At 44.9% G+C, this 19233-nt stretch overlaps 1 protein-coding gene across 1 annotated transcript in view; it reads left to right on the forward strand.

Annotated features, from left to right (window-relative positions):
- Positions 1-2460: 2460 nt before the first annotated feature.
- rgs6 (regulator of G protein signaling 6) overlaps positions 2461-19233 on the forward strand; it is a 167800-nt gene continuing 151027 nt past the window's right edge. The window contains exons 1-2 of the mRNA XM_068038170.1: positions 2461-2477; positions 2708-2787. Coding sequence (XP_067894271.1) covers positions 2461-2477; positions 2708-2787 — 97 coding nt within the window. The remainder of the gene's footprint in view (positions 2478-2707; positions 2788-19233) is intronic.

Consider the following 19233-nt stretch of genomic DNA (forward strand, 5'->3'; position numbering starts at 1 on the left):
CACGGGATATTGTCAATGGTGGTAACTGCAGCAGTGTAGCTGCCCAACGACCGAAGATGGGCAGCCAATTGGCCAATTAACTGCCACTTCCCACTGCCACTGGCAATTTAGCTGCACCGGGACGGTCCCCCGCTGCATACGGAGACTGCCAGGTGGCCTCCTAGCAGGTTCTTGAGAATCGGGTCAGGGGGCTTACCTTTATAGCAGCTCTACGACCCACGGAGGGACCCCCAATGACAATGGGCAGCCCCCATCCTGGTGCTGGAGTGTTCACCCCTAGCCCCGGCACAGTAAAATAAAATCTTACCTAGCATGTTGAGATGCCCTCTTTATCTCCCTGCAGCCTCAGTAGCAGCCACTGCTATCAACGGCCTCTTAATTGGCTGCCACCGGTAAAATCCTGCCCGGGGTCCCGCCATCTGCGCGGACTCGGAACCCGCTTTTGATCCCAGTGGTGGGACTATCTGGCTTTTCGAAAAATCCAGCCAGTAGGTTTTAAGGAACACCTTAAAGGAAGGAGGAAAGAAGGTAGAGAGGCAGAAGGGAATTCCAGAGCTTAGGGCCAAGGCAGCTGAAGGCCCGGTCACCAATGTTGGAGCAATGTAAATCGGGGATGCACAAAAGGCTAGAATTGGAAGAGTGCAGAGATGTCAGAGGATTACAGTGATAGGGAGGGGTGAGGCCATGGAGCCATTTGAAAGCAAGGATGAGAATTTTAAAAGCGAGGCGTTGCCTGACTGGAAGTTAGTGTAGATCAGCGAGCACAGGGATGATGGGTGAATGGGAGTTGGTATGAGTTAGAATATGGGCAACAAAGTTTTGGATGAGCACAAGTTAATGAAAGGTGCAATATGGCACACTGGCCAGGAGAGCATTAGAATAGTGAAATCTGGAGGTAACAAAGGTATGGATGAGGGTTTCAGCAGCGGATGAGGGTTTCAGCAGCTGATGAACTGAGGATTAGAAAGGAACAACAAAGAACTTTCATGTATGTTTCACCTTTCATGATCAAAGAGTTTCACAGCCAATGAATTACTCACTGTTGTAATGTAAGGAAGTGCAGCAGCCAATTTGCACACTGCAAAGTCCCAAAAACAGCAATGGCATTAATGGCCAGGTAGTCTGTTTTGATGATGTTGGCCAGGACACTGGGAAAATTGCACTGCTCTTCTTCAAATAGTCCCTCCACCTGAGAGGGCAGACATCTCATCTCATATGAGAGGTGGCACCGCCGACCATGCAGCACTCCCTCAATATTGCACTGAAATAGCCTGGATTCTGTGCTGAAGACTCTGAAGTGGGACTTGAACCTGTGATCTTTTTGACTTTGAGGCTGTCTTGCCTCTGTCTCAGTGGACTTTGAGGCAGGAAAAAGAGTAACTGATCTCCTTTCTCACTTGATAATACTAAAAGTTTTAATTCCTTGAAAAAGTCTTATGGATGTTCTTTGGAAGAAAAACAAAGAACTAGGATTTCTCATGAAACCTTTCAAATTTGTTCTTAAAACCTCTGAAGTTGTTTAATGTTCTATTTGTTTTCACAATTCCAATTTCCTGTGTGAGTGGATTTAATTATCCCAAAGGCATATTCTGGTTTTAAGAAAATTATTATTTCTCACTTGCTGTGAATCAAATTCAACTTTTATTCTGAAACATATTATTGAACTTTTTAATATCTTCTGATTTCTCAGCTCCCCCTTTCTCTGCGTTTCTTCACATATGCCCTAACAGTAAACCAATTGTTCTCTAAAACTAAATTTTTTAAATCTGCAAATGCTGCAAGTCTGATACAAACAGAAATTGCAGAAGGTTGGCGGACATCCGTAAGGGGAAACAGTACACCACACTTTGCAAGAACTCAGCTCTAACTCAGGGTTACACTCAAAATGTTAAGCTACTGTTTCTCTTCACTGTGATGAAGCTGCTGTTTACTTCCAGCATTTTCTGTAATTGATCTCTACAAATTGCTCTGTCAGCTTCCTGGAAGATAATGCACTCAATCTCGAGGGTATCATTGAAGATTAAAAAAAAACTTTAATGTTTCTGAATGTACTGCATGGTAATAATCTTGGACTAAAATAGCTCCAAGGAAATTCTTCAGATTGGACTAAAGTATTTAAATCTGCCTGCACAGAGCCCCGATCTAATGCATTATTTATAATCTATCACTTTGTGTTGTCATTAGAGGCTTAGAAACTAGTAAGAAGTTCACCCAACAGTATGTACCAGTCAAAATATGTTACAATCATTCCCTGTAGGATGTTTGATCCACCTGATGCATCTCCTGCACCAAGGCCCCAGAGTCCTCCCTGTTTGCTTTTTCCATTGGCAAATACTGATCGATAACAGAAGACCTGGAACAGAATTCCACCGGGAATCAATGAGCTAGCTTATCACTTAAGCAACTGAACAGGTGACATCTGATGGTTCAAAGCTCAGAGATACTGGGGTGAAATTGGGCATGAGTGTAGCCACAATGTAGGCGCAATTGCTGTTCCTGCCTGTCATACACCATGTCTGATATTTAGTTCTGTTGAAGTCAATAGCAGCAGGAGGCGGTGGCCCTGCCCCAGCCCACCTCTGCCGGCCCTGGAAGCCATGAACGCATTTTGCGTGGCTCAAGCCATGGCTTCCGCCTCTCTGAGGCAGGATGTCCCGCCTCCAAGAGCTGCTGGCCAATCAGTGGGCCAATAGCTCTTCAGTCCCAGTAGCGCCACTGGAAGCAGTGGCCACTGCTGGGAATGCAGCTGGCGAGAAGAGGCACCAGGGTCGCTGGACTTGGAAGCAGGTAAGTGGGGTCAGGGCTTGCCGGGGCCAGTTAGCCAGGCCCTAGTGAGGGGTGGGAGGGGTTTCAGCACATATATTCAGAATCAATCTATTCTAATTTAAGCAATCAGTCACCAAACTTCATCAACTTTGCCCACTGCTTGGAAAGTTTCTCTTAAAGGAATTCGACTCCAAGAGCCTGGAACTGAATGTAGAGTGTATTGCCTCTGCCACCCAACTTCAATGAGTCCCTGTTGCCTGATTATCAGTTAGGTGGCTTTCTTAAAGAAGGGCTTCATTTGCTTCGGCAAGAGTTTTCCCTTTTAAAGGGAGGAGATTGTTGCCCCTCTTAACTGCCAGGCTTAATTTGGAGTTTTAATTTTTGTGCCAAATGATGCACATCAATCTTACCCCATCTTCCTTCATGTGAGTGCCCAATTCAACAGGAGAGCTGCCCTTTTACTAAAAGGTTGGGTGTCACAGTTTTCAAATTCCAAGCACCAGCTGACGGTTGTTTCTATTGTACCAAATTGTGCATGCCTTACTATAGATCTTTGTCTCTATATGGGTAGAGATGCTGCAATTGGCCTCAGTAATTCAGGTTTATTGAGAGTGAAAACAGCAAAGATTCATGCTGCTGATTGACATCCAGCAATCTCTACCTCAAGTACAATATTATGGGCATTGGGTGAGGTGTGGATCAGGCTCACTATAATGAATCTCTGGTTGAGAAGGCTGCTAATGCACAAAGCCCATAGCCAGGGGACAACCAACTGCTGAGGAACTGTTTCCCTCCAGGGTGTCAACGACTTTAGGAGGTAGGAGGAGGAAACAAACTATGGATTTGAATAAAAGATTTGGATCGAATAAAAGGTGAGTTTATAGATGTGCCACAGCTTGCTGAGAAACAAGGCAGAATGAGGTCAAGCTATTGAATACTACTGGAACTAAATGAACAATAGGACAACAGCCGAGTCAAAAATCCCCTGCCCGACCAGTGTTATTTTTCAGCTTGTTTGTTGCTGTCTCCACCATTCCTGAGTGGGAGGAGTATTAAGTTCTGATTTGTGTTGGAACCTGATCAGTGAATATTTGCTTTATATAAAAAATGTAAACATTTGCTAGGCTGTGTCCTATTGCTCAGATCCTTGAGTGTCCCAGTAATTACACCAGTAAGTTAAAACTGCCGACAAAAGGGAAAAACGCATTTGCTTAATCCTCACTCTGTGCAAGTCTGGCCATGCAGTAGACCTGAAGAGGCAGGTAATGAGCCCGAATATCAAAAAGCATGACAGATGGGAAGAAATTGAACACAATCCAAATGATGAAATATGGTATAACTAAGAAGAGAAGTTCCAAAGTATAACTAATAAATAACAAGATGGAATAAACAGCAAACCAGATGGCCAATACTTCATGATACTGTATGAAAATAGAATAAGGTATAATGCTGTGTGAAATTGAGAAATATGCATACTGTTCCTCTAATGGGATATATTGTCTAACTGTGAGCAATAGTTTACGACCAACAGCTAGGAATTAATAGGAGCCGTTACATAACTTCCCAGAAGTGGCAAATAGTTGTTGCCAGTTACTTGAACATAGTTTAAAAAAAATAATGGACCCTGAAGATTAGTTAGACAGGAGGATTGAATTGGTACAGTTTGACATTGAAGAGACAAAAGAAGTATCTTCCGCAAAATGTTGACCGAACTGAGAATGCAGCGATGGCTACAAATGAACCAGCTGCCAAGTGACATTGAAAGGGAGGAAGAGAGGGCAGAATGGCTGGCATGTATGTAAGGAAGGAGAAGCACTTTGTTTGGTGTAAATAGACCATTTTAATCTCCACAGTTCCTGATCCCAGCCCTTCCATCAGAGGGAAGCTGTGCCCAGAAAGCCATGATGGCAGTTGTCTAAGCTTCCATGACAGCATTCTGTGATGGCAGAGCTGTCAGCAAAGGCTCCATCATGGTGGGTTGCACTGTCATAATGATGGATCTGACCATATTAGACAGAATGGTCTCCATGCTCTGTACAAAGACTTGAAAAAAGTTGGAGCTGGCCTACTCCATACTCTGCAACATTGTACGGAATTTCTCTGGTAGGCTGCCCAGTGCACCAAGCATTTCCCAGTGTATGCCCATCAACCTTCTTCAGTAACCTGGGTCTTCAAAATCATTACCTAACTCCTCTGGAACAGAACTGATTTTGACCTCACCATTCAGAGAGCTGCCACTTTGACATTCTATCCCCTGCCCTAACTGCTGGGCACTTGTACCTGGTGAGCAGAGAGTATGAGAGCAGTCTTCTTACCTTAACAACTCTAAATAGATCATTAAGATCCCAGATTGTGCCTTGTAGATGGTGGACAGGCTTTGGGGAATCAAGAGGTGAGTTAGCCAGTCTCTGACCTGCTCTGATAGCCACAGCATATATGTGGCTGGTCCAGTTCATTGTCTGGTCAATGGTACCCCCCAGGATGTTGATAGTGGGGGATTCCGCGATGGTAATGCCATTGAACATCAATGGGAGATGGTTAGATACTCTCTTGTTTGAGATGGTCATTGCCTGGCATTTGTGTGGCACGAATGTTACTTGCCACTTATCAGCCCAAGCCTGAATGTTATTGAGGTTCTTGCTGCATATGGATACAGGCTGCTTCAGTTGCTGAGGAGATAAAAATTGTGCTGAACATTGTGCAATCATCAGTGAACATCCCCACTTCTGACCTTATGATGGAGGGAAGGTCATTGATGAAACAGCTGAAGATGGTTGTGCCCAGGACACCACATGACCGTGTCAGGCTGTTGCTTTACTAGTCTGTGGGACAGCTCTCCCAACTTTGGCACGAGCCCCCAGATATTATAAGGAGGACTTTGCAGGATCGACATGGCTTTGCTGATATTGTTTCCAGCACATTCCAACCACATTGCTATAGGTCTGGAGTCATATGTAGGCCAGACCAGGATAAGGATGGGAGATTTCCTTCCCCTAAAGGAATCCAGATGGGTTTTTAAAACAATCGACAATAGTTTCATGGTTACCATTGGACTAGCTTTTAATTCCAGATTAATTGAATTCAAATTTCACCATCTACCGTGGTGGGATTCGAACCCATGTCCCCTGAGCAGTAGCCTGGGCCTCTGGGTTACTAGTCCAGTGACATTATCACTATGCCACCGCTTCCACTATGAGCAACACCCAGGTCTCTGATATGGCAAATATATTGTGTGGCTGACTGAAGGCAGCCTCACTGTATGTTACATACCTCACTGATGCTGAAAGGGTCTCCACAGATTTAAGATTTAGACTTTGCAAAACTTACTCAAGAACGAAATAACTCTGCTCTGCCTGGACTCATGTCCTCCTCCCATTCCTCGTCCAAAGGGGGTCCCTAGTAAGATACCTGTGACAAAGTACTCCCTTTCTCCTGGTGATTCCTATAAGATGTCCAATAAGCACAGCAGTTACTCTCTCTAGTTGAAGTCCTCAGAGAATTTCTGGGAAAAATGTTGATAGAGTGTCAGTGAAGCCTAAATAGAATGTCCCAGAATGTCTTCTCGTGTCTCATAAGCCCTCTTTAAATGTAGTCTATCTTCAGCAGCAAGTAAACAATGAAAAGCTGATCATGGATTTAAATAGTACCCTAAATCCTTTGCAGTGACTCATTTATTCCTATTCAGCTGGCCACTTTTAGGAGAGGTTGTAAATTGCAGCACTAGGCTGCAAAATGGTGTGAAGCCTGTTTAATGAGCACTATCAGACAATTTAATTGTCCATCAGAGTCTTTATGATCCTCGGGTCAGCTTATCCTAGCATGCCTTCAACTCCTTTACCAATGTCTTGCACTAAGCGTGGGCTAAACCAGTGTCACAGCTCAAGACCCTATCTTGGCCACCTCAGAGGCTCTTTAGTAGTTAAAATATCTGGGGAAAATCACCACCCCCGCACCTCCCACCATACTTTATTTATTTTTTTGTTCTCTTTTCTCAAACCTTTTTTATTCCTAAGTTATACATAATTCCACAAGATGTATGATTTCTCCCCCTTCTCAAGCAATTGTTGAAGCATTGCCAAGGGAGTTTTATCCTACTATCAAGTCACTGTGACCAACAATGAATAAATAGCCATTTACTGTGGTTTCGGCCTGACTGACTGACTGACTGATTCCAGCTTCAATGTCCAAAGTCAGCATCAACCCATCTAATAAATAATCCCCTCTCATCCTAAAGTAAGCATCAGTCTGTCTCAGTGCAAAGAAATCTCATCTCAAACAGTACTGTTAGCACAGAATTTCATTTGGTAGTTTATGTATAAAACTGAAAAAATACAATTTTTATGTTGCTCACACCTCTCAGATGTTTACACTTTTATTAACTCTTGCTTCCTGGGTCACAGTGCATTCTGACTATTGTGATAACCCCCTATGGAGGAGATGGTGCTGGCCAGTATGGGAAAGGCAATAGCTGAGGTCATGGCTAGTAGCAGGGACGAATCTGTTGAAGATGATGGTATCCTCATATATAATCCCCCTTCTCACATCCCACTTTCCCCTCATCCTACACTCTTTTCTGGTTTACAAGCTGCAGATGGTGTAAGCATGCACATCTTACTTTCCCCTCTCCCCTCACCACAACCTTACCCTTCTCCCCAGATATCCAAGAACTGCAGGCTGTCCAGGCAAGGGAGGAAGACCAAGAAGATGATGATGAAGAGACAGCACCATTACTCTCTCACACACCCATAGCCACAAGCTCAGATACTGACAGTGTACTTTAGAAGATAACATTGAGGCGGGATCTGCAGAAGCTGGGATACTGGGCACAATTGCTCTGCAGCTAGAGAAAAGGACAAAGCACAGATACCAGCTCACTGGAGGGTGAGAACACACAGGGGTTCAGCTGCAGAGGACTCAGACGAGGATTTTAATGGGCCAGGCTACAGAACGAGGCTGATGGGTATACACAACCAAATACTTGGTGCATTGGAAGCCTGCTAGAAAGAGGTCAATGTCAGGATGCATGGAAGAGTCATGCTCCAACTTGGGGCAGGACTTTGCACAGAGATTGGAACCGATCCCTTCCAGCGTGGAACTGGTGGCCAACTGCGTTTGCACAACCATGAGACAGTGTCTGATGGATGACACATCAGCTTACATTGCAGCACAAGCTACTTCCACCAAAAGTGGAAGCTCAGACTGCCATTATGCAATCTCAACTTTCTACCATGCAAGCTCAGACTGTTGCCGTCATGGCTCTGGGTACGAGCGCTCAATAGCTCTTCTAGGGTGTCATAGACGTCCAACAATCTGTCCTCCAACATATTACGAGGATTGCTGAGATGCCACGCCATGTCTCGTCACAGAGCTTGCCAGACTCTTGACTGAGGAAGCCATATGCCTCGGACATGGCAGATGCCATGGTTTGCTTGGACTCCTCCATGACACGCGCAAAGCCACGCATGACCTCAGGCATCACTGCCATATTTTCCATATGACTTTGCTGCACATCCAGCAGACCTCTGAACCTATTGTGCTCTCGCAGGATGACAACTTTGTGCTCGCACCTCTGCCACTCCACTAGTGCCTTTGCTGTTGCCTGTCAGCCAGCCCGGACTGCTACCGCCCATGCCAAGATGGTGCAGTCTGAAGCCAAGCTTTCCAGGTTAAGTGCTGCTCAAGATCACCCTGCAAGGCCATCTGCAGTCTCCGCAATGCAGTCTCCTCAACTGAAAATCAGCAGCCTTCCACCAGTCATGCTGCAGGCACTGGGGTGACTAGGCCAGGCAAAGGCACATGGTAAACAGGCACTAAAGCATTGGACAAGGGTGATTAGTTGACTTTTGTATGCAATGTGGCATGATTTAATATTTAATTTTTGTTTAAAACGTTTATTTTGTGTTGGCTTTTAATTTTGCATTGCAGCAAACAGGACAATGTGATGGTCAGTGAGATTGGGAAGGTAGATTTGTGTGACTGGTGGTGAATGGGGGATCGGGGCAGGGGTTGGCAACGTGTCCGTACACAGACACCAGTGTCCGTGGTAAAACTTTGGGGTCCATGACTGATAATTTCAGGGACAAGAAATTTCCCATTGACTTCTTCTTTCAACCAGTCAGATGTCACTTCTGCAGCTGATGTGTTTAGAGCAGGGCCAGCACTTCCAATTCTGGGAGGTTCTGATTTTTTTAATAAAGCCTGCCAGAAACCCTGAACTTGTCCGTATTGGAAGCGACTGTTCCTACTCTGAGCACGTCAGCTGCAAAAGTGCCAGCTGAGACTTTTTAAAAAACGGACGTATCACAAAGCTGAGAATTCCTGCTCGCTGCAACTATCAGAGGAAGAGAGAGAGAGGGAGGGAAAGAGAGCGAGGATGGGAGGGAGGTGGACAGAGGGAGAGGGGGAGAGAGGGAGAAGGGGAGGGAAGGAGGGAGAAGGAGAGGGGGACAGAGAGAGAGAGGGGAGGCAGAGAGAGAGAAAGAGAAGGAGCAGGGAGAGATAGTGAGGGGTAGAGAGAGAGGGGGGCAGACTGTGAGGGGGGACAACACAGAGGGGGACACCGAGAGGGAGGGGGAGAGAGCGACAGAGAGAGAGAGACAGACAGACGGACAGAGAGAGAAGTGGGAGAGAGAGCGATCAAGAGCATTCCTGATAATGGACATTTATCTGACTACCCCGCATCGAAGTGTGCAGGCAAACATTGACTACTTGTGCCTGCAAAAAAAATGCCAGGCATCTCACTAAATCAGTGTCCAACATAGTGAAGAGAAAGTAAGTCAATAAATTAGTCTTTTCATTTAAAGCTTCTTCGCAAAAAAATGCACCTTTGTTGTTTTGATAAATCATAAGATAAATTTTTAATGCCTTTATCTTTCCAAAATTGTCTCAACCAGCCCCCTATGTAAGACAAAAATTAATGTGGCCCCCCATGCAAAAATGTTGGGCACCCCTGCTTCAAGCCTTTAACATTATGTTTTAAAATAACCTAGCAGAAAAAATAATTCGCATTGGCATTGCATAATATTTTGCTTGCTAGCTAGCTAATACAGTTGTGCTGCTGTCCATTGATATTTGGTATGCTTAGCTACTTTATTTATGGGGAGAAATGTGTTTTAAATTGGACTGTGTTTTGATGGCATTAGATTGGATATACACTTTATATACAGATTAATCGCCTCCGTGTCCGTGGCTGAGTCAATAATTTTGTCAAATGTCCGTGGCACAACATGTTGGTGCCTATCCCTGAATTGGAGTTGAGATTACTGGTTTCACACTTCAATTAGTTCTTCTCATACAGCCCCCAAAGAAAGGGGCTGTCTAGGTTGCAGCCTCCCTCCCTCTTCATCCTCTGCCACCTCCTCCTTTTTTTGCCTCCTCCTCCTCCGCTGCTTCCTCCACCTCCTCCTCCTCCTTGTCCTCCTGCTCCTCAGCTTCTTGCCCGATTATATGGTGGAAAGTGCTGTTCCCTCATGATGGCAAGGCTGCAGAGCATGCATCATACTACCACAAATCTTGAGACCTGCTCAGCCGAGTACTGCTAGGCTTTTCCAGACCGGTCCAAGCAGCGGATTGTCGCTTCAGGACACCAATGATCTGCTCTGTCAGATTTCTTATACGAGCATGGCTTTCATTATATGCATGCTGTGTATGTGTGCATGGATTGCGAGTTGGAATCATTAGCCAAGTGGCCAGTGGATAGCCCTTGTCACCCAGGAGCCAGCCTTTGCTTTGCCGTGGTGGCTCATATGCAGCTGGCACAGCAAACTGGCACAGAATTAAGGCACCATGACTGATGCCATGATATCTGACATTGACCTGCATGATGTACTTCCTATGGTCACACACCAACTGCATATTAAGAGGGTGTAATCTATTCAATTCCAGTACATTGCAGAGATGATGGGCTGAATTCTATTACTGCGGCGGACGAAAAAAATGGTTGCGGGTTGTGTGCCACCATGCTGCTGCAATTTAACACGCGGCGGCTCATCTGCATATGCTGAGCGGTCCGCCCCGCCCAATCACATGGTGGGGGTGGGCTCTGCGACGCCAGCAACAGCATCAACTGCCTCTGCACAGGCGCTGGCACCATTTTTAAAGGGCTACCAGATCTGCACAGTTGAAGTGTGTACCCCCTCCCCTCCCCCGCCAAAAACACTGTGCATTGAATTTTGGCCCGTAACTGCACCCCCCAATATAAAGAAAATAAATGGCTTCCCTGTTTCTCCCCCGCTCCCAAAAAACACTTGTATCTTAGATGTGACCTTCACCCCCACCAACTGCACAAAGTGCAAAGGTCATCCCTCCCCCCTTCCGTACACTACACATGCAGATTTGGCCCCGTTCCCCCCGCACCCTCCCCCCAACTCCACTACACTGAAAATCCCATGATCCCCAGCTCCCCACCTTGGTGGCGCCAGCTTTCCCTGGATGGGAAAGTGAAGGTGCAAGAGTGCCGGCTGCCACACACAAGATCACTGACAGCCAGCAAGATCGCAGTGAAAGGTATGTTAATTTATTCATGACCTTTATTTAAATATTTAAAGTTGGGTGCTGGGGTGCCGCCACGGAGCCTCGCTGCCACCAGGAAGATCGGGCTCCATGGCAGGCCGCTGCCAGTGCGATCTTCTGGCCCTGCCCCCACCTCCCCGCCATGGAGCCCGACATCAGGAGCTCAACCAAATTCAGCCTGACATGTGGCGCCTGCAAAGCAATGTGTATGCAATGATGCCCTGCACCATGAGGAAGCCTGCAGTTCTTGCAAGCCCTTGAGCTTGCTCTGTTTGCTTCTCTCTGACAAGAGGGAATTAAATGAATCTCTCTTTGAACAGAGGCCCTCAGTGACCTCCATCCAGCAACAAGGCACTGCAAACTATGAGATGTTGCTAATATCTCCATCAGTCAGGATAGAGCCAATGCGTAAAAGTTCATAGCCATAGTAACTTTCACAGCCACTGACAATGCAGTCCTTGCCCTACTCTGAGGTTAGAGTTGCGGCTACCACAGTTGGAAGATTTCAGTGATGACCTCCTTAGTGAAGTGCAGATGTCTGAAGCATTATTCCTCGCTGAGGTTCAACTAGAAAAATTGCTCCCAAAATACCCTGGGTCTCCTGCTGAGAGACCTTCTCCTCCTCCTCCTGCTTACTCTTCCAGCAGCTTGTCCTGCTCTGTGTCACTTCTGCTCTTTCTCCCTGTCATGCTGTAGGCCAAGGGCAATGCTTAATGCTGCACTCATGTCCGGGAGCATGTGGTTTGTGCAGAATCCTTGAAGTCAAAGCACCACTCCCTGTGGACTTTAGCAACTTTAAACAACTCTGAAAATCTCCAAACATGTCAAAAATTGCAGGAAGAGCTAGCAGAAATCAATCAGCAACTAACCTGAAAGCAGTTGATTATCTATTTAAATAGCACTGGAGTTGGTCCATCATGCTGCTTCGTGTGTGTTCAGCTCTGGGAGGTTAAGAGACAGTGTTAGCTAGAGCATGGAGCTTCAAAATGGCAGGGCTGGCATTGCACACTGATTGATGGCATGATCTGCCTGTTCTGCATACTTCCAGATCCTTCCGGGTTTTCGTTAAGTGTGAACTGCTAACCCCTTTACCAAGAGGGCGCCCTGTGTGCGGATGCCATTTTGGAATTCGTAGCACCCAAAAACGGAGCCAACAAGCCCAACTTTGCCCCCCATTGTTTTCAACAGAGGGGGAAGAGAGGGGTGAGAATTAGCGGGAAAATCAAAATATACTGGCTCTTTCCTTTGTTAAAAAAGATCAACAACATATTAAATAATTGCACCTCTTAGATTGTATGATTTGCTGCCTCTGCCTGTTAACACAGTATATTTCATTCAAAACTCTTTCTTTAGTAATATAACTCTCAACACCTGCAAACATTAATAATGAAACAGATTCATAAAAGCATAAATGTTCCTAGCAGCAGCCTCTTGCGACATATAGCCCCTTTAGTACATTTCTTATTTTTACTTTAAGGGATCTGACATCTGAAAACAAGCGGAGTTTTGATTTATGGTTTGTACTTTCCCTCCGTAAGGCAAAAATATGGGAATTGGGTTGAGGGGGAGTCTGGTCAGTAATATAAACTCATCCACTTTATTGAGGTATTTTTTTGTCAACAATTCTATCAGTTTGGGCTGCACACCCATGCTCTCATAAAGGAGGCCATTCAGCCTCCAGTCCCCTCTTATCATCAGTCATTTGGAGGCGGTAGGGGGATCTCTTTTAAGAACATGTAACATAATAAATGGGAACTGGAATAGGCCATGCGGCTCCTTGAGCTTGCTATGCTTTTCAGTAAGATCATGGTTGATCCTTTACCTCAACTCCACTTTCCCACCCAGTCCCCATTTCCCTGATTGCTATAATGTCCAAACATCTATCAATTTCAGGCTTGAATATCGACTGAGCATCCACAGCCCTCTAAGGTAGAGAATTCCAAAGGATACACCATCCTCTGAGTGAAGATATTTATCCTCTTCTCAGTCCTAAATGGCTGATCCCTTAACCTGAGACTGTGGCCCCTTGTTCTAGACTCACAGAATCATAGAACCACAGAAATGTTACAGCATAGGTGGAGGCCATTCGGCAATTCACCTAGTCCCATTTCCCCATCTTCTCACCGTAACCCTACACATACTTCCTTTCCAGACAACAGTCTAATTTCCTTTTGAATGCCTCGATTGAACCTGTCTAGACCACACTCTCTCAGGCTGTACATTCCAGATCCTAACCACTCGCTGCATGAATACGTTTTTCCTCATGTCACTTTAGCTTCTCTTTCCAATTACTTTAAATCTGTAACAAAAACAAGAAATGCTGGAATCACTCAGCAGGTCTGGCAGCATCTGTGGAAAGAGAAGCAGAGTTAACGTTTCGGGTCAGTGACCCTTCTTCGGAACTCTGTGTTGTTCTCAATCCTTACACCAATGGGAACATTTTCTCTCTATCTACTCTGTCCAGACCCCTCATGATTTTGAATACCCCCATCAAACCTCTTCTCAACCTTCTCTTCCCCAAGGAAAATAGTCCCTACTTCTCCAATCTATCTTCACAACTGAAGTTCCTCATTCCTGGAGCCATTCTCGTGAATCTTTTCTGTACTCTCTCCAATACCCTCACGTCATTCCTAAAGTGCGGCACCCAGAACTGGACGCAATACTCCAGCTGATGCCGAACTAGTGTCTTATACAAGTTCAACATAACTTCCTTGCTCTTGTACTCTATACCCCTATTCATAAAGCCTAGGATCTGTATGCTTTATTAACCACTTTCTCAATCTGTCCTGCAACCTTTAATGACTTATACACATATACCCCCAGGTCCCTCTGCTCCTGCATCCCCTTTGGAGTTGTACCCTTTATTTTATAGTCACTCCATGTTTTTCCTACCAAAATGAATCACTTCACAATTCTCCACATTGAACTTCATCTGCCATCTGTCCACCCATTGCACCAGCTTGCCTACGTCCTTTTGAAGTTCTACACTATCATCCTCACAGTTCACAATGCTTCCAAGTTTTGTATCATCTGTCAGCTTTGAAATTGTGCCCTGTACACCAAGATCTAGTTCATTAATATATATCAGGAAGAGAAAGGGTCCCAACACTGACCCCTGGGGAACTCCACTACAAACCTTCCTCCAGCCTGAAAAACATCCATTAACCACTACTCTTTGTTTCCTGTCACTCAGCCAATTTTGTATCCAATTTGCTACTGTCCCTTTTATTCCATGAACTTTGACTTTGCTCACAAGTCTGTTGTGCAGCACTGTATCAAATGCCTTTTGGAAGTCCATGTACACCATATCAACAGCATTGCCCTCATCAACCCTCTCAGTTACCCCTTCAAAAAAACTCCAGCAAGTTATTTAAACACAATCTTCCCTTAACAAACCCTCCAGCCAGGGGAAACTGTCTCTCCGCATCTATTCTGTCAAGCCCACTAAGAATTTCATATTTTTCAGTGAGATCACCTCTCATTCTTCTAAGTTTTCTTAAAAGAATATAGGCCCATGCTACTCATTCTCTCCTTATAAGACACACCTCTCATCCCAGGAATCAATCTAGTGAATCTTCATTGCATCCTCTCTAAATCAAGTATATCCTTCCTTTGATCAGGGGACCAAAACTGTACACTACTGCAGGTGTGGTCTCACCAAAGCCCAATGTTTCCATCCCCCTCTCCAAAGCAGGGATCCACTCAATGCTGTCACACTTGGCACAGCTCAGACTGGATGTTAGAATTGGACGATCAATCATCCTTCACCCGGTAGAATTAATTCTCAGCACCATCCCCCAGCATCTCATTCTTTTTTTTCCAGTTATAAATGCATGAAGCTTAAGTGCAGGTAATATTTTTGGTACTAAGAGAGAAAGTAGACTGATGGGCTGTGCAAATCAAACCCAATGCACAGATCAAAATTTGGTAGATCATAAAATAGATATTCCCTAATAATCCAAGTTATGAAAGGGTCATCATGGTGAAAAATGTGTGGCTATTTCAGTTCTTCTTTATTCATGCTAATTTTCCCCAGTTTATATATGTAGATAATGCTATCTGTAGATCTTTGTGAAGTAACTGAAGTAAATATCTGTTCCATGCTCTGACTTCCACATTATCGTTGTGATTTGTCTTACATGTAATAAAAGTACGAATACAGCTTTGGATCTAAATATGATTAGTCTTTTTAATTATGGCTGCAAGAAGGTTTTCGTCCCTCTTGGTTGGTGCAGCTCAATAGAGAATGCTGATTTGAAACACGTTGTTCAGAAGATTGAAAGAATATTAAAGTGTTGGCGAACTTATGTTAAAGCATTGTTTTAATTTGGTAGCCTCTGTATTTGATGAATCAATTAATCACTTCTTATTAGGCTGTGAAATAAATCAACATTTGGGAAGATTTTATTTGTTCACAAACTGAGCTGTTGGAAATGCAAATATTCTCCAAGTGTTATGCACGGAAGTTGGAAGTTCAGATTAGCCAAATAGACATATATTCTGGCACAACAATGGCTTTTTGGGAAAAAGCAATTAGAAGTGGGTGGCAACCTTTTCTGCAGAGATTCTCTAAAGTGCTACGTTTTGAATCTTTTGATTTTGGGTCATTTACAGAAAGAAACAGATTCTGTATTGGCAGAAATAAAACCAGAAAATGCTGGAAATACTCAGCAGGTCTGGCAGCATCTGTGGAGAGAGAAACTGAGTTAATGTTTCAGGAAGGTCACCTGAAACATTTAACTCTACTTCTTTCTCCACAGATGCTGCCAGACCTGCTATCTCCAGCATTTTCTGTTTTTATTTCAGATTTCCAGCATCCGTAGTATTTTGCTTCTATATTGGCAGATGCTTGTTTTGCAACTATTAATGTGACAATGGAGGGGTCTGCATTGGCTTATAGCAAGTGCAGTTTGTCAGTTTCTTGTCATGGGAGAGACCAAAAGGCATTTGATGGTCGTCCTTTAAGTTAGATTCTGAGCGCTCAGTGCCCAGATTGCTGTTGATCAGATAAAACAGACTAAAGGCTAAGAGTGGGCTGAGTGATGAGTTCCTACATTCTGATTTAAAAGGAGGCCAATAATAAAGCACTGTTAGTGACTTTGTGGTAATAAACTCATATTTGAAAAGAGCCTTGTTTGAAGGCATTTTTCTGCCTGTGCAGTACGAGTATCTGCAGAAGTTGTCAGTATGAGAGGATTCTAGACAGATAGCAGCGAGTTATGAGGCAGTAACCAAATCAAGCAGCTCTGACAAAAATTGCAGTTGTGAATCTCAGAATGCTTTCTGAACATCTGCAACCCCCCGAGATTGAATTGCTCTCTGAAATTTATTACCAGACATTTATTGTCCTTTATATTTTGTGGGATTTTTTCTTATCTACATAAAGTTTATTTTTTATTCTTTTTGAAGTTGGGCAACAATGATGATTTCAGTTTGGGACTTGAAGATGTTGGCATCACACAACTGATAATATAGTAGTGGCACTGGATTTATTCAGTAGCAGACTATCAAGAAATATACAATATATGAATAGCATACTACATTATTGTATAATACATTATAGTATAATAAGGAGGAAGTCACTAGCAAGGTGGACATGGGGAGTGCCTAAGGATATTGCCTAAACTTCTGAAAGGTCTTTGATAATTTTCCTCACTCTTGTCCTCTAACTTCCAAGCAATTACCAGCTCATGTCACAAGATTGCCTCCAATTCTGTGTGCTCTCATTTTCGCTAGTAATCTCTTGTGAGAAACCTTATCAAATGCCCTCTGGAAGTCCATCGAGACAGCATCCATAGAAACTCCCCTATCCACCATGCTAGTGACCTCCTCAAAAACATAAACTGGATTAGTCAAGCATGACCGACCCTTCATAAATCCATGCTAATTCTCTTTGATCAGCTGAAATTTCAATAATATCTAAATCATATAAACATTGCTTTGATGACACTGAAAATTTATTTTACTGTGAGTGGAATTTTACTGTCATAAAGGTTCATAGTATTGGCATGAAACCACTCTTAGGGCTGAATTTTACTTTCCCACTGCCGGGAGCAGTGGCAGGTGAACAATATGGTGACCCGCACGCATGGGCCACATGCCGCCACGCTGCTGCTTTAAATACACAAAGCAGACCGCACCGCCCCCCCCCCCCTCCCCTCCCCTCCCCATCACGTGGTGGGGGCGGCCTCAGCGATGCCTCTGTGCTGGCCGCTGGCGCCATTTTTAAAAGGGCTGCCAGACCTGCACAGAAGCTACAGATTTGATCCTCATACCCCCTCCCCACTACACTCTAAGTAAATTTCTGGCTTGTTATCCCCTAATATAATGAAAATAAATGGCTGCCCCGTTCCCCCACCCCCACCCCAAAACACTTGCATTGAAGATTTGACCTCTCTCACTCCCAATTCACAAAGGGCAGAGATCACCTCTTTCCCCCACGCACACCCCCCCCCCCCCCCACATACTAGAAATGCAGTGTTGATGCCCTCCCCCAACCCCACTTCACTAAAAACCCAAAGCTCCCCCCTTCCCTACCTCAGTGACGCCAGCTTTCCCGGAATTTGAAAGTGAAGGCACGTGTGTGCCGCCCGTTGCACAGAAGATCCTGGACAGCCAGTAAGAATGCACTGAATGGTATTTAAATGTGTTCATTTCCTTTATTTAAATATTTAAAGTTGGGTCCTATTTCCAAGCGGTGGTAGGGGTGGGTGGCGCCACGGAGATCAGGGAAGATCAGGTCCGGAAGATCAGCAGCCGCTGCGATCTTCAGGCACCCCCACCATGGAACCTGACATCCATAGCTCAACAAAATCTCGGCCTTAATGTGTTAGAGTCTGGAATATTCCCCTTTCAGAATTTTCTTTTAGCAAATAAATGTCCCACTGTAAATAGCAGGAGAGATTTTTTTTTCCTCTCACGAGTTAGAATCCAGCTTCAAGAGGAGAAATAAACATTTTCAATAATAGAGATAAGGTATAAAGAAACAAGAAAAAGAAAAACACTGATCAAGCTGGAAATCTGAAGTGAAATGGCAAATCCTGAAAATACACATCGGTCTTTATAAAGTGATAATAAATGTTCTGGATATAAATTTTCCCTCAGGGCTAGTGACTGGAACATAGACCTGCCTTTTGTAAAAATTACAAAGATAAAAAAAGTAGCAACGTTCCTGCTAACCTGTGCAGGCGTACGGCCGGGAGACAGCCTGGAAGGTGCTAGGCAGGCCTTGTTCTGTGATAAACAATGCATGTACATGGCCAAAAACATTAAAGGGACCATGTCTTGAAAAATTTGGCCACATATGACAACTAACTTTTAAAGGGAACATTGGAGAGCAGGCTGGAGCAGTCTGTCTACTGGGACTGTCCTGTTTGTGTACCCTGGGGATAGGAACTGGATGTATGGGATTGGGAATTACAAGATTGGAGGCAGTGTGGGGTAGTCTCTGAGACAGCCTGGGAAACAATCCTTTGTTCTTGGTAATGGGGGGCTGGATTTTACCTTAGGCAGACGGGAATTCACCATCGATGTGAAAGTCATTGGCGAACCCACTTCTGCCTAGCCTGGGGATCCGTCCCGTATTTTACAGGTCCCCGGGCTTTAATAGTTTCGTGGCAGGACTTCCACCCACTTGAGGGAGGAGGTCCCGCCTCAGTGAGCTGCTGGCCCATCAGTGGGCCAGCAGCTCTTAGTCCCAGCTGCGCCACCGGGAGTGGGCTGGGACTGCAACCCAGCTGACGCCATGGACCCTGGAGACAAGGTAAGTTGGGCTTGCCTCACTAGGGAGATCGGTCCTTCCCTGGTGAGGCTGGAGTGGTCGTTTGGGGGGGGAGCGTTTTGGGTCCTGGGGGTGGGATGGGAGGCGGCGACGGCCCTCAATCGGGCACCCTGTGCCTGACTACCATGACCCACCCCAGGGCATGGAAAGGCCAGCAGCTATCGCTGGGCAGCCTT

Source organism: Heterodontus francisci, chromosome 9, assembly GCF_036365525.1.
Source record: "Heterodontus francisci isolate sHetFra1 chromosome 9, sHetFra1.hap1, whole genome shotgun sequence".
Classification (NCBI taxonomy): domain Eukaryota; kingdom Metazoa; phylum Chordata; class Chondrichthyes; order Heterodontiformes; family Heterodontidae; genus Heterodontus; species Heterodontus francisci.